The sequence below is a fragment of the Melopsittacus undulatus genome, chromosome 1, assembly GCF_012275295.1.
Source record: "Melopsittacus undulatus isolate bMelUnd1 chromosome 1, bMelUnd1.mat.Z, whole genome shotgun sequence".
Classification (NCBI taxonomy): domain Eukaryota; kingdom Metazoa; phylum Chordata; class Aves; order Psittaciformes; family Psittaculidae; genus Melopsittacus; species Melopsittacus undulatus.
Window position 1 is genome coordinate 23,336,016 of NC_047527.1, and position 26,450 is coordinate 23,362,465.

Genomic DNA, 26,450 nt, shown 5'->3' on the forward strand with positions numbered 1-26,450 from the left:
CACAAAGGGGACACTGCTAACAGATTATAAAATAAACATTTGACTGAAACTTGTACAAGAACCTAAAACATTTTCCTCAGGACCAGCATGGGTGAGGGTGGGAGCCCCTTCATTTTTGTGAAAGAGGATGCACAAGACAACTAGTGAATAACACATTCAGGACATCAATCCAAGTAATAACATTCATATCAACAGAGAGGGAAAGCAGAGAAGGACACAGCTTTTTTTTCTCATGGCTTTTATGGAAGCCATAAGGAAACTCTGACCCTGTATAAAAGACTTTGAAGCTGGATATAAGCCTTCTCTGCAGCAGCCAAGAAACAATTTGTTGGATCTTGTCTAAACACTTACAGTTAACACACATTAAATATAGTTTTGATTAGTCTGGCTGCATCCATGTAAGCCAAGCAATGCTTACAGTATTTATTATTTCTTTTTGTTTATACAACATGCTTCAAGCATTAACTTTCCATGTAAATAGCCAGCAATTAGGAACAATGTCCAGCAAATGCCCTCAAATTTCCAGTATCCTCATGATTTAACACTTCTTAGACAACAGATAGTCATCTCTCTTTTCCATGAGACATGCAGATGTAAATACAGCTACAAACTGTCTTCAAAAGAATTTCATTGTAGCTTTCACGTAACTCAGCAAAGTGCATCCAGTTTGGACAAGTGACCATTAACATCACCCTGAAATGCAGAACAACTTGCCTTGAGAGTCGGATTTTTACAACACTACAGAACACCTGAAGGAGCCTTAAACACTGGTCACCAAAATGAATACTGGAAGAAGATGGATGATTTCAGAAGGTGGAAGATATAATGTCCAGAAAGCTGCTGAAAAGAGTCCAGGCTAGTTTCAATTTCCATCAAACCAGCAGAGATCAAAGGATTGGATGAGCAAGAGGAAAACATACTAACTATATATTATGAATACCAAAGAAGCACCAAAGATGTACAGGGTTGTGAGTGCAAGGCCAGCAGAAGTTCAGTCAGTTCCAGCAGTGCCTTGAAAAGACAAATGCAACAGTTTTCTGCCAGAAGCTGTGTAATTTGTCACTGCTACCTTTGGCTTGTTCACTGTCTACTACCTGAATGGGCCATTATCAACTGAAAGTCATCACTCTCTTGCAGGTTGCACACGCAAATATTTTAGAAACTACTTTCTTTCTCGTTTGTGCTTTTCTCCCCAACTTCCCAGGTCACAGAAACAAACCCACATTAAGTAAGTGAAAATCTCCCTCACTAGCTCTGACATGCTTCTGTCATGTTCACAGAAAAGGTTTGGCCCTATCCTCTTGACACCTGCCCTTAAGATTTTTGTATGCAAAGTAAGATCCCCTCTCAACTCTTCCCTTCCCCAGGCTAAACAGGTCCAGCTCTCTCTGACTTTCCTCATGGGAGAGGTGCTCCAGTCCCATAATAATCTTCCTAGCCCTCTGATGGACCCTCTCCATAGTTCTTTTTCTTGAAGTGGGGAGCCCAGAACTGAACACAGGACTCCAGACATGGCCCCAACAGGGCAGCGAAGAGGAGAAAGGTAACCCCCTTCAACCTGCTGGCCACACTCTTCCTTATGTACCCAAGATACCACTGGTCTTCTTGGCCACAAGGGCAGATTGCTGACTCATGGACAACTTGTTGTCCACCAGGACTCCCAGGTCCTTCTCTGCACATCTGCTTTCCAGCAGATCAACCCCTAACCTGTACTGGTGTGTGAGGTTATTCCTTCCTAGGGGTAGGACCCTACACTTGGTTGAACTTCATTAGGTTCCTCTCTGCCCAACTCTCTAGTCTGTTGTCGTGGCTTAAACACAGCCACACTGTCTCTCTCTCATCCCTCCCCCCCCCTCTTTCTTTCCTTCCCCCACCCCTCCCCACTCCCGAAGGGATGGGGAGAAGAATCAACAGAATGTAACTCCCACGGGTTGAGGTAAGAACAGTCCAGTAGCTAAGGCAGAACACAAACCACTACTGCTACCACCAATAATAATAAGGGAAATAACAAGGGGAGAGGATATGATACCACCCACCAAAACGAGCCCGATCCCAAAGAGAGCGAGCCCTCCCATGTAACTCCCTGCTACCTCCCCGGGCATGACGTGCTGTGGTATGGAATACCTCTTTGGCTAGCTTGGGTCAGGTGCCCTGTCTCTGCTTCCTCCCAGCCTCCCCTTCTCCCTGGCAGAGCGTGAAACTCACAAAGTCCTTGGTCAGAGTAAACATTAGTGAGCAACAACTAAAAACATTGGTGTTATCAGCTCTGTTCCCAGGCTGAAAGTCAAAAACACAGCACTGCACCAGAAGGATTAAAATGACTGCTACTGCTGATCCCAGGACACCTGTCCAGGTCTTGATGAACAGCAAAGCCTGTGCTGCCAATATTCATATACTGGAATTTGTTTTGCCTTTTCAAGTAGAGGCTTGTTTAATGAGATAGTAGATGTAAAAAAACCAGACTAAAAACTCGAGGCAGAGAGTTGATGGAATATGACACCAAACTTTCCTCCTTGTCAGTATTTTGCAGCATTCGAATGATTCCAAACACAAACCAAGGTAACTCAGGGAGCTAAGTGATCAGGCATTGTGTAGGCAACTGTCTCTCCCATGAAGCTTTTCACTATACTCCATCTAAATATTCCCTACTTAGTTTATCTCAAGAAATTAGTCACACTATGTGCAGACATTTTGTCCTTCTCCCCCACCAACCCACTCCCTTCAGAAATACAGAATTATTCTACAGTCATTCTCCCCTGTCATTCCCCATTCCGTGCCTACACTTTGTGTTCTTTCCACTGAATTCAATACTATTCCTTTGCAGGACTGAAAACTGAAAGCTATATACAGAATTCCATATAAAGTCCCATCTAATAGACCTAAATTTCAACAATTCCTTGCCACTGGATTATCTGGTGGTGTGGTAGGTCTAGGAAATTTTATTCTAGAAAATCTGTATATTAACCTGGGGAAAAAAAACAACATTAAAAGGAATTACATGATCTTGAGAATATTAGTCATAGAAAGGGATGCAAAAATACTATATAAAGAAAATTTAAAGCTAAATGTAACCATCGAGAACAACGTATCTGAAGAGGAGAGTTTGTGACAGCACAAGAAGGCCAACTGGCAGACACCTCTAGGATCTACATGAGAAATGCAGGCAAAGAACTGACTTTGGTTTCAGAAGAGCTGAATAGTTATAGAGATTCAAATCTATTACTTGCCATTTCTTATTTCTCATTCCCTGTTAGGATTTTAAAAACTTGGGTCTCTTCTCTCTCACTCTCCTCTGAAGTCATTCTTGTTTTAATTTCTAGAGTACATACCATGATTCACACCTCTCACCACCCTTTTTCATTACCTCCCCTTTGTATTTTCCTTTTCTCTGACATTCCTAATTCCTCAGTCAAACATGTCAGAGTAAAAGGATTTATCTTGCTACTGCCCAACCATGTCACTCTCCATGCCCCAAAATCCTCTTAGTATGTTTAATCCCTCAGCTTCCCCCATTTCTTTCAAACAGTTTTCTGTACTTGCTCTGAACTTCTGGAACTTTTATTTCAAAATCTCTAATTCCAAACTTGTCACAAAGCAGTATTTTAATTGCTCCCTATGTGTCATCCACTTAACCCTTCTTTAATCCTTACATTTCAACTGTAAAATCTCTGGGACGGCAACTACACTGTTATTCTGCTTAAGTGCCCTGAAAACCTGGGACACTATGGACACAACTACAGCTATCTAAACATCGCAGAATCAGGAGGGTAATCATACTATTTGCTCTAGTGGAGAACACCATTCAATCTCCTTTTCCTATTATTGGACTATAAATTTTGCAGGTACCAAATATTCCCAGATGGTAACTGCATGTGGATAACTATCTGGGTTGCCAGAGTTGGACACCTCACCCCAGAGTTTTCAGTGCCTGCAAAATTCCACCCCTCTACCAGCACAGATGGTACCTTTTCAGCAAATGAACTAAAGCCAAAGCAATAAATCCATTTCATTCATTCCTATAGAACACCTACTCAGCTTCATGCTACCAGTCCTTAGTGCAAGATGCTCAGTGACCTGAACCTAAAAACCAGCAAAGATGACACAAAGCCGGCAGGCAATGCTGTGGCACAGTCGCAACTAGTGTAGCACACAGGACAACAGAACAATTGAGGTTGCAGGTTTTGCTACCACCAACATTCAGCGTGGTAGAACATTTACATGGTAGAGGTTAAAATACCACTAACCCCTTCAATAAGACTGAAAGTAGTCCAAGTTAACAGGACCACTTTCAGAAAAAATACTTTCTCTCAAAAAAAGCCTTAAGTGCCTGACCCAGCAAATGCAAAGCAATTTTGGTCCCCACATTTGATTTTGAAGTAGCAAAGAGTACAAAGCTTTTTATTATTATCTACTGTAATTAACACTATAAACATGTATCATAATGAATAGGCAAATAACGCAGCTCTAAACTGTATCTACTAGTACTGTTCATTTTCTGTTCCAATGGAAATTTGCATAAGGTAAAAAATACTCATTGTCAAGTGAATTTTCAAAAGACACAATGAATATGGAAATTTCACATAGATACAGTTACATCTTACATCTAGATTTAGAGGCAGCATCCATCACATTTTTAAAGTTGCCAATTTTCTTATCCCCTTCTTCAGCCCTGCTGTTGGGTAAATATCAAACTTTCAAATGGATTCTCAAGAACATTTTATCCCATCTAATGAAAATGTGTTAAGCATTTAAACCTATTGTGAACCCTACAGGATTTATGGTAGTAATATTTTCCAGGTAAAACCACTACAATTTAACTGAATAGTGTCAAAGTGCTACTCATTAATATTGGTTAGATATGTTTCCTTACAAGTTCGCTGCATGATCCAGTATTAATGTTAAAGACATCACCTGTTTTATCTCCTGAAATCTCTTTACCCAAGGTTACATAGTGTCAGTTCCTCATAAATTTCACTTGCAATTATATAGCCTATATAAATAGTTTGATTGAAGCTTTATCAAGTTCATAATCGAAGAATTAGTGACTTTTGTTGAACAGCAATAAGAATTCTGAGTTAATAACAGACTACTTCTGCACAATTTTTAACACACTTTTAACAATGTTGAAAGCAACAGCTCATTTCTATACTCTCCTCTTTCCCTAAGTCTCCTAAATAGTTTTACAAGCACAAGTTACTGGAAATAATTTTGGAATAAGAATTTCCTAAGTGATTATTTGTAAGGATATTTGCTAATAATTCTGCAGTCTAAAGCTTTATTCCATCACAATTCCCTTCAAATGCACAGAAAACTGAACAATAAAAGAAAGTGCTTTTCCTCTCCTAAAATCATTCTGCTTTGCCCGCTTCACATCATGGCATCTGCATTTCTATCACTTTGTTTTTAATTCTTTATAAACAATTTATAGAAACAGAGGAGTTCCCATGATCAGATTTTTAGATACAGCCACAATCTTTTCCCCCTGCTTAAGCCCTACATTATACAAACTGCAATCCTCTCACCCAATTTTTAAAGCATGATTGTTGTCCATTGTAAGACATCATAGAAAGAAGCCAGTATGGTTCAGATGATAAAGTTCCTGCATGGATGACACAGTGAAAGCTAAGCCAGATTCTTCTGCCTGTTTTTTGCTTATAAAAATATCACACTTAATTAAGGGGCTTTTTTTAATTTTCTGACTGAGCATAACATTGGCAAAAACAAATCAGGCACCAGTCAAAACAAATAATCCCTTTGATTTACTCTTCTGATGACTCTAACTGGTTGAGTGTAATTCATTCTTGAAAGAATTTCTCTCCCCAAATCCCACACTGCGAGCAGCTTTTCAGCCCTGTGAACAAAGTGAAGTGGTCTCTGGTTTTCACGGGGAGGCTCAGTGATGTGGAGAACTTTGGCAGCGCTACAAAGACTCAGCAGAATGGAGGCAGTCTAAACAGATACGGCTGTTTGGTTTCTCTGCCGGAGCTGCTGAACACAGAAGTAAACTGTATGAGCCCTGTTTGCTCGCTTGAAGTATCACAAAAAGCACAGCTCATGATTAAGTCCGCCTTTTACTGACAAAAACGTGCTCAGAAACCCCTTAAACAGCAAGCATGGACAAATGTTCAGTATTCTGTACATACAAAAGAACATTGCTGAGATTGCTAAAAGCTTAAAGGACACGTGATCAGCACAAAGGACACAAACCAAGTCAGGAAATTAAAACCCAGAACACCTCTGGTTGTTTTGCCTGGAAAAACGCAGGCAGAAGGACCATTACTAGATTAGGCACTTTATAGGAATTTTGAAACACTTGACCTATATCCCTGTCCGAGAACAAAGTTTATTTATAATACACAGAGAATACACTTTTTTTTTTTCTGGGAGGAAATATAAATAAGAATCAAAAGTCTGATGGTCCAGGTATAAGACTGTCTGTCATGGAGTAACGTAAGTGCTTCTTCCTCAGCATCTACTTCACTTCTCCCTGCTTCATGAAAACTCTGCCATTCCCGTGGGCTTCCACAAAGACTGGGAGATGAGCAGACCTCATATAACTATACTGGTGCATCTGGGTCTTAATGCATCTCTACTTGGCCTTGCTCCACCCACCGCTCAGTTTCACAGAGTACAGGTTCAACATTATGATCCTGCAGACTTGCTGTCACAGCATGGCAGGGTGGGCAAGAGCATACTAAGGCAGTTCCAGTACTAAAAGCATGTGAATAAAAAGAAGGGATGCATTTCTCCACACCATCACATGTGGCATCTTAATAAACCTAGTGCTCCACAATGTTCAAATTTTATTTGTTATCCCAAGTCTCCCCCTCCTCAGCCACAGTAAAATGTCTTAGTCCATTAGAAAGAGTACATTAGCTTGTCAAGTAGAGAAAGCACATTTCAAAATATTCAATTTTGCTGTTAAAACCTTTTCTTGGTTTTGCATGATTTTTTAGTAATTCAGTTACAGCTAAAGTGATTCACGCCAAGTTACTAAACCAGTAATTTATTAATCATTCTGTCCAGCCTAGTAAATGCTGCACAAACTGCAATAAATAAAAGTCACAAACTCTTTTTCCCTTGAGCATTTTTCCCTGGATACACAGAAATCCATTTACAGCATGCAGAAATTACCTAGTAAAAGGATTATAACAATTTCTTTTATCTTTAGAGGAGTTACAGTTCCTGAGTATAGCATCACTGGAAGCCTCTTTCACATACACTTCTGAACAAGACAGTAAATCCAAAGTACCAAATCTACCTTCAGTTGTAGTATTTTTCATTCTTAGAAGACAAGGCAAAAAGCCAAAAGCAGTGTCACTGGTTTCAAAAGACGTCTCTATATATAGTTGAATATTGGGACCATGTTCAGTTAACCTAAAATAATGCAGAAAATAAACTGCATGGGTTACCAGTGGAAGAGCTAAGGGAAAAAACATAGGCTGCAACAAACAGCAAGTGAACCTCTTTGATTTAGTTACTGCATCTTTTTCTCCACACAGCCTCTGGGATAAACACTTGCATAAACCTTAACCAAAAATGGAGTTTGCAAATATAATTTTGGTTATTAGACATAATTTGAATTAAAATCTCTACTAAGAAACTCAGATTGATTACAATTTCAAGGAAAAATGAGTTGCTCTGTTTTATAAATATGTGCGCTGGCCCATTCCCAGCTCTGACAACATACACTGAATATCTTCCTGATTGCCAAGAACAGTGTAACTCCATACCCAAGTATGTCAGATATACATTATTTCTGCACTGTCACACCCAGAAATGAAGCACCTTATGTAGCAAAAACTTCTCCCAAAGTTTTCCAGCTCTTGTTGCAATGAGAAGGTTCAAGTGAACAAAGATTCCTATTTCAGTACAAAACATGCATTTCCAGCCAAAGATTTTTTCTCAAAAGTATGCAAGCCAGGCTGTGTAACACAAAACTTTCAGCAATCAAAACCAGGATTCAGCATATACAGCTTTTTAAAATTATTTATTTATTAAAAATAAATTCAGACTAACTTCTCTTTGGTACTTAAGATCCCCCTCATCTTTGTACCAACACATTCCCATAAAATGAAAAACAGAAATCTCTTCCTCCCAGCAATCTTCCTTGAGACTGTAAGTGAAAAAAATAACCTCATTCACTCAGAGACATGCTTGGTTGAGACAAGGAGGATGGAAGCAGAAGGGAAATTCAAAATTCTAATTGCTGGATAAGAAGCCTGTTTTTTTTTTTTTTTTTTCCTTTGGGAGAATCCACTTCTTCACATGTATTCATTTGCTCTGGCAGTTGTCTCCTACCTGTCCACTGGCAGACAAGCAAACTGTAGAGATTTTGAAGAGTGCGTCTAAAAATGGACAGTGGATTCATGTAGAGCTTTGAAATTAAGGTACTAATATCAGATCTTGATTGGATTAATCAGGAAACTACTGCAGTTGGCAGAACCCTGGGATGGTAGCTCAGCACTCGGGCTGCTGCTCTTTGGTATTTGCTGAGTCTTTGAAAAGCTGCTTAATTTCTAGCAAAAGAAATAAAGAAAAACAAGATACAGCTCATCATGCATGAGTCATGGATCTGGCCTACTGCATCTTTTGGCAAACTAAGCTTAAACCAGTGTTTACTAGCATCATGAATATTTAGGCACCCACAAGGACTATGAAATCCAAGAGGATCCCCAGGCAAAGGAATGACTTCATTCAAGAGCAGAGCTTGTATGCTTGGACTGAAGACTGGTGTTTCTTTTACTTAATGGCAAACCATGTATGAACTGTCACCAACAGGGCTCTTCCAGTGTGTATATCACCCTGGACATACGTTTCTCTGCATGGCAAATACAAATGTCAGACTCCTCCCCAGTGATTTTTATTTCCAAATCTTTGAGCAGTCCAGATGTTACTGGTAGAAAGAAGACAATGTCTCCTCAAATGCTTCTGCAGCCCAAACAGAAAACTTCAGCTAGATACCATTCTCATTCTTCTTAACCTGAGTTCACTTACCAGCCCATCTACTGGGGGTAAGGCCTAAATGTTCAGGGATTCACAGAGCTAGTGCCCCTTAATCAGGTAGAACCTGCTACTCCCAAAGCCTGATCTTTCCCTGCCATTTAAAACATCAAGGGACTGAAATCTAATACCAGATCTATCCTGTCTTGTTTTTTTTTTAATCAGATAGATAAAAAAATTGTTATTAATAGCTGTAGTATCAGAGTAGCCCTGACCATTGAATCAATCATAGAATATCTATTAATCCTTATAAAAGGTACATGCTAAAAACCCACTGGCAGTGTATCATTCTGCAGGATGAGTATCTGTCCTATGATGTTTGTCCGTTAACCTATTACAAGAGGATTAAAACACACATTGGAATGTCTTCTAAAAAGTTTGTTTGTGGGTTTTCTTTTGCTGGGGAAACAGTGCTTACAGATGTACACGATGCTGTATGTCTGTGGCAGAGAAATTTAGTCAAAGGAAGCTGCCTTTCTCTGAAACAGAAGGTCAGTGGTAGCCCCTAAATGTATGTCTTCAGTGAAGAGAGAAGTACAAGGTTTGTGGGCTCTTCACAGCACCTTTTTCTCCCACCAGAACTCTCCTCTGTCAAATTAACCTTCATCTAGCTGTTCTTCATTCATTAACTGATCTCATCTGAGCACAAGACCAATATAATCTTGTCACATTACTATAGAAATACATGGTAAGGAAGAAAGAATATGAAGACATCCATGTTATTAGTGCTTGAGTCCATGTTGCCTTAACAGGTCACCCCACAATTCTCTGAGGTTGTTGAAAAGCAGGAGGAGAGAACTGAAAGACAGGAATTTCATCACTTATGGGGACCACTTCAGAGAGTACTCAAAGCATTTTATCAGAGAACTCAGGAAGCCACAAATGTTGTTTCTCTTTTAACCATTAACATCACAACATGTTGATCTTCTAGGCTAGACACCAAGCATGCCAATTCTAGAAGGTTAAATTCTGACAGATATGCTTATAGTAGCCTTTGAGTAGTCCCTCTGTGGCTTCGCGTGGAAATGAGAGGTTTGGGACAGAACAGCAGTTTGCACATTCAGTTTCTTCGGAGCTGCTTTAATGCATAAATACCTGAAGGAGAAACTGCTCTCTGAATACTTATCTCTCCCATTTCCTTTCAACAGGTAAATAAAAAATGAGGTAACAATACTGAGTAAAAGAGGCAAGCTGCTGTAGGTCACCCTGAACTCAAAAGCAGTTACTTCAAATCTATAATGGAAATAAACCTGCCTCATATGGCTAGCACTGCATGGATTACATCAAATGGTCAACTGAACAGGAAATAACTCTTTAGAAGCAATCAGTAACAAACCCCAACCTCCGACTACATTCAGTTTTCCCTAGGACTTGACTTTACAGAGTCAGAACTCCCCAGCCCAAACCAACAACCTGGGAAAAGTGCATTCACCATGTGTCCAGGCACTCAGCTGAGGAATGCCAGAGCAGGCATACAGTTAAAGCATCACAAAAAACAAATCAGGCTGACAGCAAAAACAGAATGGATATTTCAGTACAGCTCTTCGTGCAAAAATATGCTCCTGGCCCACAAAATGACAGCCCGTTTATGGCTGCATCAAAGACCCACAGAGGTCACAATCTTGAGAGCTGCGGAGCACTTCTTTCCTCTTCCCAAAACTGCAGCCTGCCCACCAGCTGATTCATTTTGTCAACCATCAAAAAGGTTTCCATCATTTGGTACTCTGCAAGCCACAATGCAGGAATCTGGCTGTAGCACACAGCTAAACAATTCTTCCTGCACTTAATTTCAAACAAATGGGAGAAGGAAGAAAGAAAACACTATCCAACACCACTTCAAAAAGGGACTGCATTAAGCCAGATGGTGTGGACTGTGTATGAGGGAAGCTGCTGGTTTATAGGGTATGAGGGGAAGGGAGCTAGAACTTTGGCATCCCCACCAATACAAGCTTAGCACTGCAGTGCATTACCTGTTATGTGGGTTGTGTTCCAGGGGTGAAGGCTGTACCTCCAGGTCCAAGACTAAAACAAAAGGTCACATCATGGTATCTTGAATTCACATTTGCTGTGTTTTTTGTAGATTTATGATAGATAGGTTACCTACAGAGTGTTTTTATTCATCACAATTAAATATATTTGTGCCATTTATTATGCCTGGGAAAAAGTGACACAGAATTATCTCATTCCTTTACTTGCAGTTTGAATAAATTTTGCTATCCAGGCTACCATTCTTCCTTCATTTTTATTCTTTCCAAAAAGCATTAAAACAGAGAGTGTAAAAAAACTCAGAAAAAAAAGATAGTTATTCTCAGATCCCTTTTTCAAGGTTCAAAGTTTGTGATAAACATTTTAGATTTATCACTTTTTAAACTATTGATTTTATATACTGATACATGTATCCACCCAATTCCAATTTCACCTGCAGAACAAAATCGTTAAAGATGTATGCTTGTTAAACCAGTACCAGAAAACAATCTTATTTTCTTCTGGAGGCAAAGGTTTAATTAAACCTGAGACACTGCAGAGAAAATGAAGAGAGTTCTGAAAAAATGGAAGTTCTTCCCAGGACTGTCTAAACAACCTTCGATAAACTAAGGTTTCTTAGTGACTAATTCAGTGGGTCAGCTTTACACCAATTGCACAAAGTTATGCTATTTTGCTTCAGATAAAACATTTCTGTGAATTATCATCTCAGAGAGTTTATAACTGCAGCTGGTTTACCGATGAAGAAGAGGGCAAATATGTCTTATTCTATACCACAGAAGATGAATGCTTTGAGCCACATGATGGGAAAGCCACTATATTACCTACTGTCATTCACATCCCAGGTCAGTGTTGCATCCATGCAGCAACATGCTGTATATACTCAACATGGTGCGGATAATCCCTTGATCTCTTCTTCTGCTGGGTTCAACATCCCAGTTTAAAATTGTTATTAGCAATTATGATCCACATTACAATTATATATGTGGTTTCAGATAAGGGAAAAGAAAAACAAAAAAAGATCAGTTCTCTGCTTCAAAGATTCAACAGAGATTTTAAAGCACTCAAGCCAAATGAATTTATTGAAAATATGTTAATATACTTTTGCACTACCCTGAGAGAAGAAACCTTTATCTCCTAAGATACACATTTAAATGAAAGTGCAATTATAGACAAAAATTCTTTCAAACCACTGAAACTGTATTTTTATCATCTTTCTTTGTACAAAAACTCTTCAGCTCCCCAACTTGTGAATCTGTCTAAAACATGCTTGCTCACAGGGCAGGATAGCTCTTCCAAGGAAAAGCTGGATGTCATCTCATTACTTTTATGCCACAATTTGTGTTCCTAAGTACCTGACAACTGTGTATGCCAGGGGCATAGTGTACATTCGATTTCTGCTTTCTAAAGAAAGCAGATCACATTTCACCCAGATGAACATTGATGGTACCTATGAATTTGCCAAAATTATTCTGAATTGTTGTTCTCTCCTCCATAGTATTTAGTACTTCTGTCCTTGTGACCCTGGCAACACTTGCAATCACATTCCTCATTCCCTCACTCTGGTCCAGCCATCACCAGATTCAGAAAGTCACACTGACGTGCAACTGAGAGCATCCCCTGAGTTCTTCTTAATTCACAGAAAAACCTGTTACAGATAAATGAAAATGGAAGTAATTTGTGTTAGCCATTGCAGACTCAGTGCAACAAATAATCTAAAGCATTCTGAAAGGCTTGCTGGGTATTTTGCTGGGGCAGTGAGGGCTCTAGCAGGAAATTGTATGCGTAGCAAAGTCCACAGATTAAAAAATATAAAGCTTATATATTTTCATATAATCTATAATGTTATCATTACCAATTTTGTGGAAATTTAACCAACCTACCAAAGCCATCTTATTTATATTTCTTTATACTTAGCTGTATCTCTTTCATGAAGCTCAGCATTTAAATTTGTCTAGGCAATTTTAAATTAAACTACCAAATTAATCAATGAAAAAGTAAATGCACCATATTTAGTGGGTAAGGGTGCAATCCAATTATTTTGTCAAGCTTATTTGAAGGTTAGAAACTCTAATGAATGAGAAAAAATTGTCAGACTTGGGCTTGCTATAAATAGGCTTTTTAACTATAACCTATTTATATGCACAGCTGCAGTCTTCCAGAAAGACTTGCAGAACAACTTGCAGAATGTGTTAAGAGACAGTCAGATAAAGTATCATCTGAACATTAATTCCAGCTAAGTGAACAGATCCCTGAAGCACTTTAGCATATAAATTGAGGTCAGTGGACTTCAAGCAGAAGTGGAGAACTTTGAAATCCAAGACTTCAGGTTTACAATGCCAAGACACAAAATCATGCAAGCAGAACAGACCACGAGCCTGTAGTATCTGCTTGTAAGATAAGACAGAGAGGAACAACAGTTCAAGATCTCATTTTCCCTTTCCTTCACAAAGAATAATGGGACCTCAGGTCCTCTTCCTGATTATCTGAAAGGGGAAAGAAGAGAATAGACAACATCGTGTTTTATAGCTCAGTAATCATTCTCCTGGTAAGAAGCTGGATGACAGAGATTTCCCATTTGGAATGGTAGAATATGCTCTACTCTGCAGAACAGTACAGTATTGAAGGTGGTGACCTAAAACTATCATATACACATATACATATATATATATAGCTTACACCAACAAATTCCATTACAGCAGAGGAATATTATTTCAAGAAACACCTTCTCCCACAAGAAACACATTAAACTTGGAACGTGGAGACGATGAGAAAAATCTTTGTCCAGTTGACATTAATGAATGCAGAAACTAAACACAATGATCATTAGACTAGGCATACAATTAAAAAGTAAAGCCCAGAATTTTAAGTGATACAGAAGTACTGAGACAGCATCATTATCCTTCTCTGATGAGGTAAAATATTTAAAATACAAGGAAAATCCTACTCCTATTTGCTTATATGCACTCTAGGAGAAAACACACTGATTTCGTAGAATTTCTAAAGCAGTACGATTTACAGACTATTTCATTTTACATCATTCTATTATTCCATTCACCCTGCATGTGTAATGTATGCATGACTAGATGAAATGGGATGTATTTTTTTTCTGAGGAATTTATACCATTGTACATTGTTCTCAAGACTAATACTTCACAATGATAGCTGTAAATTCAAACACTCTAATAAAAATCAGATGTCAACAGACTATGTAATACTAGAAGATGCATTTTAGTTGATTTTTGTTCAAATTTATAAAATGGTCTATGGAACAAATGACAGCATAAAAACTAGTGTGAAAAGCAAATGCAGGTTGTGCATACATTTCAGCATGTATAAAGCAGCAAACCTAAAGAACCTATAGAACAAAATACATTTTTTGTTAAACATACTGAAATATGTCCTTTTTTTTAGTTTGCAACATCAATAAAGAAGAAATGGGATCTCAGTCCTAAGCACATAAAACAGTTTACTTTTCTGACAAGTACTATTAAAAAGAGTCAATGTGTAAACGAGGAATTTGTCCAAAATTTACATTTACCTGTTATAATGAATTAGAACTGTATTTGTGCACAATGAAATTTTAGATAACTTACTGTCCTGGTTTGAGCAGTAGCAGTCATTTTTCTCCTTACTTGGTAGCTGGTGCAGTGCTGTGTTTTGACTTTCGGGCTGAGATCGTTTGCTGATAGCAAGTATGTTTTGAGTTACTGCTCGGGTGTTTGGTTTGTTCAAGGCCTTTTTTTCTGAGCTCATGCTCTGCCAGGGAGGAGGGGAGGCTAAGAGGAAGGAGGGACAGGATACCTGACCTAGGCTAGCCAAAGAGGTATTCCATACCATAGCACATCATGCCCAGGAGGTAACCGGGAGAAACCGGGAAGTTCTAGAGCTCTGGGGGGATGGAGGAGGTATCGCTCAGTGCTCAGCCAGGCAGGGTGGGGTGAGTTATGGGTCGGTGGCTGGTGAGGTGTTGTATTCTCTTCGCTTGTTATTGGCTTTATCATTATTATTTGTAGTAGTAATGGCAGTAGTGATTTGTGTTGTGCCTTAGCTATTAAACTGTGCTTATCTCAATCCGTGGGGGCTACATTCTTTGGATTCTCCTTCCTAACTCTCCAGGAGTTGGGGGAGCGAGGGGGGGAGTGAGTGAGCGAACTATGCGGATTTGGTTTAAACCACGACACTTACATATTGCATCATAATATATTGTTCATGTAAGTACTGATAAATACTGGAGAAAACCTATGAACAAATCTCATTCTTTGATTTAATTAAGATTTATGCCTGCAAGCCTCACAAGATCTTTAACATTTTATTAACAATAATTTTGGAAAATCGTATTTGTATAATGTGCACTACAGTGTATTTTGCTTTGCCAAACCATAATAAATACTTTTGCATTATTGTGACTACTTTTACAATAAAGCTATAGTGGTAATGTGCAAGGCTTTTATAGTCTCAGAAGCCTAGGGGACTCTCATGCTGATGAAACTATAAAAAACTACATACAATGGTATTAAAAAAACCCCAAACAACGAATTATATCAACATTTTGAATTATGAAAAAAAAACAAGCTCTTGAGACTAGTTCTTAAAGACTACGCCAACTGTGGTCAGCTTATCGTTTTCATCATCTCTCCCCACTCCTCGTTCTCACAAAGCAACAATACAATGTGTGAAACCCTAACAAGTTGACCCTCAGTTTTACAGCTGGTTCATTGTTTCTCAAGAATAATGTGTCTCTGCCCATCAAAAATATGAACTCTGCTAGATGTTCTGCAACCACCCATTTCTTAGAATAGCACCTCTACTGTCAGGATCTCAGTGTGATTGGGCAGATCAAGTACTTTCTCCCTTTCACCTCAGCCAAAACCTGCCCATTTCACTGCTTTTAGCATTTTCACTCCATTACCACAGTTAGTTCCATCCATCACTTAAATTCTTATTGTCAGATCTTCCTCTATATTAGTCCTTTGTGTGGTAACCTCTTAATCTGTGTCAAACAGCCCCCTACATCCAACCCACCCACTCTTAGACATGCAATTTTCCATTAGACTTCCATGGAAAACATGCAATTTTTTAGCACTGTACTCATCACTAGGACGAGAACTATATTGGTCATCCTCCTTCTGTTGTACAAGGTCAAGCATAACGTATGCACCCAACAAATACAAACATACTACTGTGCTATTTGTCTACTTCTGTACTGAACAGTTGTTTTTAAACTAATCCTTGATGCTTGGCACTAGCATTTCTGGCATCTACTTACTCATAATGAGAAGTACGATATCGTTTCTTGCCTCCTCCTCAATATTGCAGTTTTTTCATGCCTCAGGCAAGTATCACATCTGCCAAGCTTAGGACTACCCTTCAGATACTCTTGCGTATCAGAAAGTAAGAAGGGTGTGGTGTAATTTTAGAGGATAACTTTTTCAATCTGGAGAAAAAAAAAGCTTTCACAACCGTTCTGTAAACCCTATGTGTATTTGTAAATTATTACTGAAATAAAATTCCATGGTAATTCTTTAAAGTGCTGTGTGGGAGTAGAGACAAAAGAATGGGTGGGAAGAAAAAGTATTACACTGTATCTGCTTACACTCACATAATCAAAAGTGCTACAAAACTGTGTGCCCAGATAAATTTGCTGCCCAACAGAATAAGCACCTTAGATGTTACTTCTCAATTTCTAGTCTCACAATTGAGTTGATTGCAGTTTATGAAGTAGAGGATTTAAAACTCAAGCAAATGCTCTCAAGAGTAATGCACAGAGCAAAGGTCTAGCAAGTAGCCCCGGTCTGGATTCAGAAAACAAGAGGTTGGGATAGGCATGCAGCTTGTCATGTATATGATAATACCTGTGTCCAAGCTTACGAGGAAGGCAATAAAGTACACCGAGCTTGCATCAAGAGAATCCAAATAGAACATAGACAGCAGGGTGACAGCAGCACTGAATTCTTCCAAACTTCACTTGGCTGTAGTGAGAAATGCCACCTAGATGTCCTCATCCCTTGTCACTGTCACCCTGGTGCTGCACTAACCTAGGATATCACTGGTTACAGTTCCATGCAGTGAGTTAGCACTCTAAGAAGGTCCTGCCCCCTCTAGGGGCAATGGCAATCGAAGCCATTTTTCCTTCATACTGCAATAGCTCATATGCAGTGATGGCTACTGTGCCTCAGCTGGCAAGAGGAGGACCCTTTTAAACTGCTGCTGGCTTGCCTGCACCCAGTGAAGCACACTTTGGTTCTGCTCTGGCATCACCAAGCTGAGACACTTGAGACACAGTCTCAACAGTTGAGACACAACTTCAGATGCCTCCAAGATCAGCAGAGCCTGCTATCACCCTGGCGCTCTCCTCCACTCTCAGATGCCCATTTATAGGTACGGTCTAGTCATCCTGGAAATGTCTGAACATCAGCAAGGTCACATTACACTGGTGAACCTGACTGATGCCTTCCAGAAAAAACGTATTGGGAAAATAATTTTTTTAAAGATCTAATTTGGTTTGAATCTTTCTTCCACATACAAACATTAACTGGTTCCACCAACATTTCAGACACACCTTCTAAGTAGCGCAACGTTTTTTAACTGCTGCCCCTTTCTAACATCAACCACCTATGTACAAATGACCTTTAAGATATATTAGTGCACACCCAGATACTGAGGTTTCAAAAAAAACATGCCTAATTCAGGGTGCATCCGTTATTCAGATTCCGAAGGCAAACTATTGCCAAGTTCTCCCTAGCAGAATTAAATGCTTTCAGTCAGCTCTTGGGTTTTAAATTGGCAGTTCAAGTTTTGTATTTGCCAAGCTTTACACCATAAAATTTAGCATGTACTTTAGTCTTAAAATTTGTTAGACCTTCTGGCAGTTAAAAAAAAAGTTTTTAAAATGGTCAAGTTACAAAGAAAAATTTTCCTCTATATCAGTTTCATATTAATTTGACTGTTTTCATCACGACCTCTGTTTAAGAACAAATGATGGCAATATTTCCACTCCCACAAGGCACATCATAAAAAACCCACCCCCAATTAATAGTACAAAGTCCCATTACTAATAAAACAAACACACACACATAGAGGGTACCACTTCTTTCAGCAAATATTGATACAAAAACTTGAAAGAAAATACATTTCCCAACAGTGCCAATGCTCCTTCTTCATAATTTCTCTTTCTTCTTCTTTCCCATCAGTTCACTATCATGAACTAATGGGCTTGCACTCTCAAAACCCAATCTCCATAATGATCTCTTAAACTCTAAGATCAGCTTACAGTCACAAGAGAGGGGCTCAGTGAATGCACTTTACAAACCCTTCAACGTCTTGGAATGAATAGCAAAACAATCCACGTGGAGAAAATGCGATAATGGAGCCATAACGTGATGGCACCAGGCTCTTAAAACATTTCTACTCAAAGCTCTATTGTATGCACGATTTAGTTGGAGCAGAGGGATATCTGGAAGCCACATCAAAGGGCTAATGGATAGACATTTTGTTAACATATGTAGAACTGGTGCCAGGCCATAAAACAACATTGTACTGAGTATTACACATCTCCAGAGAAGTCCTTTTTTTTTGTTTTTGTTCTTTCTTTTTTTCCCTGGGGTTGGGGATTTTTTTTGGTCTACAAAGTATTTCTTCCCTTATGTGCATGAATGCCTCACAGACTCAGAAGCCTTGACAATTTTTGTGTTCTCTTGCTCCCTGGAGCCTTGCCCAGTATCACAAATTCCAAGAGAGGGCTGATTTTTGAAATAGGGAAAGGAAGAAGAACGAAAAAGTAAATAAGCTGCTATTTCCTTTGTAGCACAGGTTCTGTTACATCAATCATGGACCAGTGAAGAACTTCACAGTTTATTACCTTAGCATCTCTGTTTCTCAGGTCACCCCTAGGAATGCTACTTTCAAAGTGCTGTCCAAACTTGGCTCAGAGCTACAGTATATTCTTCAATGGTCTTTTATGCCTGTGGTGTTCAAAATAGAGTAACTTTTCAAATAGATATGGCACTCCATAAAAACAGGAGGCAAATCAGAGTGAAACCCGGAACAGCTCTTCAGGATTCCCAAAAAGCACTGAGGAGCTCCTCTGTTTCCGTTCTACAGTATTTATGCTAGATCACAGAATAATGAGCAAACGTTAAATCTACGGGCTTCGTAAGGCACTTAGGAAACAGTTTTCCCATCATTTAGTAGCTGTAATAAAAGTGAAACAACACTGCTCACCAAGAAATACAAGGTACAGAAAGATGCTGAAAGTCAGGATATAGGAGAGTTGTATCTTTATCCACTTTGATATCTTTTCAGTTATTCAGGTATTTTGTGGTTCCATGTTTGGCACATTAGGCACATTGAAGCTGGACTAACAATAAGCAGCTCCTATTTACAGCATTTCCCCAGAGATGGAATGGTTGCTTCTGCACTTTAAGACCAACCATGTTACATCTGTATTAAAATGAGAAGACAAACATGTCTTACTTACAGCTCTGCCCAAATTTCAAATGAAAACCACATTAGTTAACTTGCAAATTTCTCAGTCAGTCAGTCTCCAGTGTCAACTTACATAGTTTAAATAAAACATCTCACCAGCACAGTGAACCCGCTGGAGCGGATCCAGAAAGCGGCAACGAATCTGGTGAAGGGCCTGGAGCACAAGCCTTAGGAGAAACAGTTCCCTTTTTGAGAGAAGTGGGGTTGTTTAGCCTGGAGAAGAGAAGGCTCATGGAGGACCTTATCACTCTCTACAATTACATGAAAGGAGGGTGGAATGAGGAGATGGATGGTCTCTTTCCCCAGGTAGGGCTACGAGGATGATCAGGGGACTGGAGCACCTCCCGTATGAAGATAGGCTGAGAAAGTTGGGGCTGTTCAGCCTGGAGAAGAGAAGGCTGCGTGGAGACCTCATAGCAGCCTTCCAGTATCTGAAGGGGGCCCATAAGGATTCTGGGGAGGGGCTCTTCATTAGGGACTGTAGTGATAGGACAAGGGTGGGTTCAAACTTGCATTTTGGGTTCAAACTTAAACAGGGGAAGTTTAGACTGGATATAAGGAAGAAGTTCATTGTTGTAAGGGTGGTGAGGCACTGGAATGGGTTGCCCAGGGAGGTTGTGAATGCTCCATCCCTGGCAGTGTTGAAGGCCAGGTTGGACAGAGCCTTGGCTGACATGGTTTAGTGTGAGGTGTCCCTGCCCATGGCAGGGGGGTTGGAACTAGATGATCTTAAGGTCCTTTCCAACCCAAACCATTCTATGATTCTAAGTAACAAGTGATAGGACAAGAGGAAATGATCTCAAGCTGCCCCAGGGGAGCTTTACACTGGATATTAGGAAAAATGTCTTCACCAAGAGGGTGATCAGGTATTGAAACAGGCTGCTCAGGGAAATGCTAGAATCACCCTTTGGCTCAACTTTCAGCAATCATACAGGCTTAAATATGTTAAGTCCCACAACCCACGAGTTTTCCACTCTCACTGCTGTCATAAGCACCATAAGAATGGGATCCCAGGCTCACAGAGGCTGCCAGGGTATCAAGTCATAGCATGTTTGGTCCCACTGCTTTCTATGTGTTTATATGAAGGAAACCTTGATTGTGAACTCATTATCTTATAGTCACAGGCTCTCCTCATTTGGATACCTACAGGCATTCAGGCCTCAGCAGGCACTAAGTGAGGACCTTGGGACAGACAGGATGGTGGATGTCTCTGCTTAGAACATGAAGTCATGCCTGCTCTGATATTAGCAAGAGGTCTGTCTGGAGAGAGCAGCCCTTCCCTAATGTAGAAGTAATAATACAAAGATAAACATAACAGAGACATTGGTGAGAGTGAACTTCACTGACAGCATGACAAAATCCATTTCCTTTTTTAGTTCAGATGCTTTCTACACCATCTGAATACTTGGGAGTGCAAAGCTGCAACTTAGAGTAGGTTTCAAAGTGCATTTTTCTTAGTTGAAGCTATTGGTGCTAAAGGACTGGCTTACTGATACTGCCTGGGCAAAGAGAAGGATAAAGCAGAACAGAAACCCGAAGTATCAGTGGATTAACTTTTCAAAAGCACCTGCGTGCCTTGAGTACAGAGTTGCCTCAAACAGCAACAGAACATCTGCACCCATGTCACATCATTGCTAGGTGGATACATCTCTGACATCCCTGAGGGCTTGATGCTTCACAAAGCAGTAATGACATTTCTTCTACTGCTTAAAGTTATTCAGAAATGTAAATGTCTCGAAGTTAAGCAGAGGTGCCTAAACAAAAGCTTGAAAGTTTGACAGTTCTGAGTATAAATTTTGATGATATCAAACATCTCTTGCAAGAGCAAAACAAAGCAAGTATTACAAGAGTTTAAGAACACTAAACCTACAGTATAGCAAATATTTAGGAAAATATCTCAGAAGTATGCAAACTACTTTTTCTTCTGTTTTCCTTACATTTCTTTAGGTTGGTTTGGCTTGGTTTTATTTTTTTTTTTCCATTGCTATGTGCAAGAATCCACACAAAACTCTTGGAAAAATTACTTAAAAAGGAGGAACTGAACCGGACATGCTACAAGAGTGGTCAAATAAAGCAAAAAAAAAAAAACCAACCCAACTAACAAACAAACCTACAAACCCAAACAGGTAAGAAAAACCAACAAATTGCTTTCTTCTTTAAAGGATTTTAATGATAATATTCAGCAATGATTACAATAGAAAAAAAAATCAAGCAAATATTATTTCAGTTCTTGGTGATAATTTTTAATAAACATGCTAAAATCTTAAAGAAGGAATTAATGAATTATTTATCAACCAAGCAGTATATTAAATTCTGGTCACACAGACATGCAGAAAATGCAGTTACATCTAAAACCGTATCACTTCTCACCAGACTTCTTCAGTATCCTACAGTCACCCTCATTTTCAACTAAGTCCATTTTTTTAAGGTATAATTTGTTGCAATACCTGTGACCAGTTACATTTCCCAGGCTTCAGCCTAATTTCAAGCTGTTTTGCTTTCGACCTTTCTAAGAGTGATACCACCCGCTGCTGATTTCTCACCCAGAGTTCAGAGATCCAGATTTGCTTTTGTTTCCAATTCAAAACTTACATTGGAATTTTGGCCCTTGGAAATGGCACCTTTCTATTCCCCTGGATTTGTACTGCATTTTGAAACACTTTGGCATAAAAGGCATTGTAAGAGTTTGGGTCTGCAATGTATTTTATTGCCTAAATAGCTAGATGGTTCCCGTTTTCACCAGAGTAACACAGTGGAATGAGTGTGATGAAGAACCTATTGAGGTTCTGAGAGGAACTGAGTGCTAAAAAACCTAAACATTCACTTGTTTTATTTTTCTGTTTCTTGGTTACATTTTCAAAGTGTGCCCACTACCACTCCCATTAACATCAGCAGGGGGCTTGTAAATAAGTCTTTACCCAGTGTTTTGAAAAACTGAGTTTCTCTGAAGAAGCAAAGAGATCCCAACCCATTTCATTACTTAAAGAAACAGAGCTGGCCAGTAAAGAGAAAATCAAGTGCAGGCAAGCACCTTAAGACATCTCTGAAGGTTGCATTTGGACACTTCATAACCTGAACTGAAATATCATATTCTGAAATACACCAAACATAATTCAGGAAAGGTAGCCTATTACCTGGTTAGAAGCACGCATAAAAATTCAGATGACATAAAATTAAATTAACTGTACCTTAATTTAGAAGTTTGAGCATCATCTTCAGCTTGGTAAATATGTGTTTCATGATGCTAGACTCAACTGATAGTACGTAAACCATCAGCCGTAAGGGTATTTACTTTTCCTCTGGCCAGTGATAATGCTTCTGAAACCGTGTATGCATGTGAATACTGAGGTTCTCCAGACATCACAAGCCAGAGCTACGGAAAAGATTTATCATCTTTTCTGAGAGGGTAGTAAAGAGCTATGCCTGGTTTAAAGGACAGTCACTCTTATTTTCCATTAAAGTTAGAAAACCACAGTGTTTAAGAAAGAATTGTGGCTCAGTAGATGTACTCTAGCAACAGTTTCCAGTGCTGCTGTAACTGAAGTGGAATCAGCAGTTTCACAATAAACTATACTGCCAGAAAAATCATTCCATGTTGTAAGCTGACATAGAAGACCTCATACCAGGAACAAATCCTTCAGCACCATGAATTTAGTTTGTATGATTTTTGGCTAAGAAGTTGTGAGAAAAGAGAAAGCAAGAAGAAAAGTTTTAAAATGGAAACCAACAATGTAGGCTTACCTAGTGTTCAAACAGAATTTGCAGATACTTTTTAGAGCAGATCAGAGATGGTTTATTCCTCCAGACTAACACACACACAACTCCTGCTAAACACAGCAATGATTCACACAAGAAAAACCATCTTCAGAAAAGTTAAAACTGACATCCTGCATTCACTTTTACATTAGAGGAAAAACTCAGACAAACAATTTTGTTTCTGGACCGCAGAACCTTGCTTATTTATGTGGTCAAAAAAATGCTTGAAGATTATTAACAGAACAATAGGCAACCCCAAGCACAAATCATTATGGCAACCTTTACTTACTTAAGTTGTTAATTAAAGCAGTAACTGTATTCATTACAGTGCTGGGATTTCACTGCTGCTTACATACATGCTTCTTTGTATGATTATGCAGATGGTACTATTTAAAATTAACTTTAAGCCAGAGAAATAAAAAGGAGGAGGTTAAGTTGTATGCAGTTTAGTTGAATTTCCTGTTTTTAGATCACAGTAATTCTTAGTTTTTTAAGACATATCTTGGTATGTTAGAACTGAGCCTGGTGGTTTCAAACCTGTTACCTGAAAAAGACTGAAGAGCTGAAGATGTCTGAGATGTAGAATAGGTGAATAGAAGTTACCAGTTTGGGGGATTTCTTAGGACAGGCTATTCTTTGAGGTTGGGTTTTTTTCATATTTTTAAAGAGCAAAATAAATTTCCTTTGATATATTCTCACTCACCTGCTCTGGGTACTTGCTTCCAACTATCTCTGCCACAGTGTTAAAGGAAGGAGCATCTGGATAGGTCTTAGCCCCCATCTTCAGGTGCACAATGATCTTAATGCCCCGGAGAGACATTCGTGACATCATTTCAGCATCTTCCACAGTGATGCAGGCAGTGGGAATCTGGGGCACACCAGGCTGGTAATTCTGCCACCCAGTATGTGGGCTGTGAGAATAAAAATCAAAGGACAATGATAACAGCTTATCTCTGTGAGTTATTATCATTATCATAGAAGTATTAAAAGAAACTTTCAGTACCATCCCCAGCAGACTCTCAAAAAAGGTTATATTTATATTAATGAACCTTCCAATAAAATACATCAAGTGTTCTTATACTAATCAGAGTATCTGACTGTACCCTATTCTCTCTAGAAAGCTATTCTGTGTCAGCACTATTTTGGTCATTGTCATGCTTTGACATAACAGTACTAAATACTCCAATACCACACTTACCTCACTGCTTTATCAGGAAGAAAAGCAATGAAAAATGAACAGTTTGTAAAAAGTGCATTTTTTTCCCTGTGACAAGTATTGAAATTAAAAGTCATGACTTCAATTATTTTGACATCAGACTGAAGGTTTATTTTGAAGAGCACTAATATGAGGGACTTCAGGAAAAATAATAAGACTATAAAAATAAAAAGCATTTATTTCATCTCAGTACACTTGAGATTTCACCACTACCTGTAGACATAAGAGAACAAAACAAACAAACAAAAACAACATCCCAACCCCCCAGTTAACTTTACACAAATCATGCAAAGAAGAAGAAAAATATACACCACCAGGTGTAAGGCTTCAGTGTCTTCCATTTAGGAATAACTATGCCTTATGGAAATCTAAAAAAGGGGAAACAAAGTAATACAAAAATAATCACAAAGTTCCTCTGAAATTCATGTGCAGTATGTAGTGATTACTTCTTTCCTCTAAGAAGGCTACAAACATTTTCATGACTATTCAAAGCTTATTTCCCTTATTTAAAACTTATTTCCCTTCCAGAGGCTCCTTCTACCACTGTTGCATGCACAGCTAACTGGAGTGAGTGATCCCGCATCTGACATCACAGGACTGCTAATAGGTTCCTTCAGTATTATTTCACATTTGGCCATTATTTAATATTCCTCATTTTCTGGTCGTTTGTTACGATCTTTGGATTTGACTTGCAGGAGCTGCAGCTGAAGTCAATGCTTTTAAAATGAAATTGTATATAAAGCCAGATACAGTGGAAAAAAACGTGTGGGAAAAGAGACATCAGGTTCTAGATGTATGCCCAAATTTGCAAATACCCCCAATATAAAATCATTTCTTGTCTTCATTTACCACTTGTAAAATGGGAATAAGAATACTCTGTTTCAGAAACAGGGGGAAGAAAAGAGAATAAAAACACTCTTTGTTTCACAAGGACAGACTCAATGGACACTTGAGAACAATTCTGATACTGCAATAATGATCAGAAATTGACTGGTATATAATTACTTCTCCTAAATCCTAAAATAAGCTTAGAACTGTGCATTGAAATATTAGGGTAAAACTCTAACCAAGCAGCTCTCCAGTATTAGCCATCCTCTGCAATAAATCTGTAAGCTGAAATAATATTTCTGCAACCTTTCATTTCAGGTCTACTTTGTAATTCTCACATTTCAGTCACTACTCCAGTGTTGTTTTCAAAACACGTAAGATATTCAGCCACCTAGAGGCTTCTTCAATATTCTTATGAATAAGCTATTTCTCTATTTGTCTGTTACAAAATTCTGACTTCATCAGTGAAATGCCATGAATTACCTCTCCAAAGGAAATCTTTAAAGCTAAATCATATCTTTACCTACATGTTACCCTATGAAGAAGAGCTACAGTTGAAGCTTTCAAACCAGATAACAGACATTCTTCACATCAGCTGTTAGAAATTTTAATGATATTTATCCATATATTGATAACAGAATTGCAGAACAGCTGAGGTTGTCAGGGAACTCTGAACATCATCTGGTCTAAACACCTTTTTATGTCTTCAGAACTGGGAAAAAAAACCCACGCTTACTGCCTGGAGATGTGGTAAGGAGGGAGAAGTCCACTTTGAAAGGATATAGATTAGGTAAAATGTGAGAGATTATTCAGTTCTATTTATTTAGAAGAATAAATCCTTATCAACAATAGCATCATGTTATAATCAATAACAACCAACAGAGTAGATGTGTAAAACACATATCTGTAAAGAAAATACAGAGACATAAGACAGGAGTCTTAGAGGAGCTGCTTCAGAGCGTAGGCAGATCTGTTTATTAGGTGGCAACAGTTCAGGACAATACTGCTTCCAGTTGTTTACAGCTGAACTTCACAGGTAGAGTGGTGCCCCTTCTCCTCACTGGCTTTGCAGTTTGTGTGACCCATGGCTACCTTTGTAAATGACAGTTACCCTGGTACTCAGCATTTCTTGTGCTATGTAATCCTCTGAGCATGATAAACTCATGTAGATAAGTAA

At 38.9% G+C, this 26,450-nt stretch overlaps 1 protein-coding gene across 1 annotated transcript in view; it reads right to left on the reverse strand.

The window, feature by feature from the left end:
- The window catches only part of CPQ (carboxypeptidase Q), a 153,455-nt gene that overhangs the window by 76,149 nt on the left and 50,856 nt on the right, over positions 1 to 26,450 (reverse strand). The window contains exon 4 of the mRNA XM_005150879.3: positions 23,933 to 24,140. Within this exon, the coding sequence (XP_005150936.2) occupies positions 23,933 to 24,140 (208 nt within the window). The remainder of the gene's footprint in view (positions 1 to 23,932; positions 24,141 to 26,450) is intronic.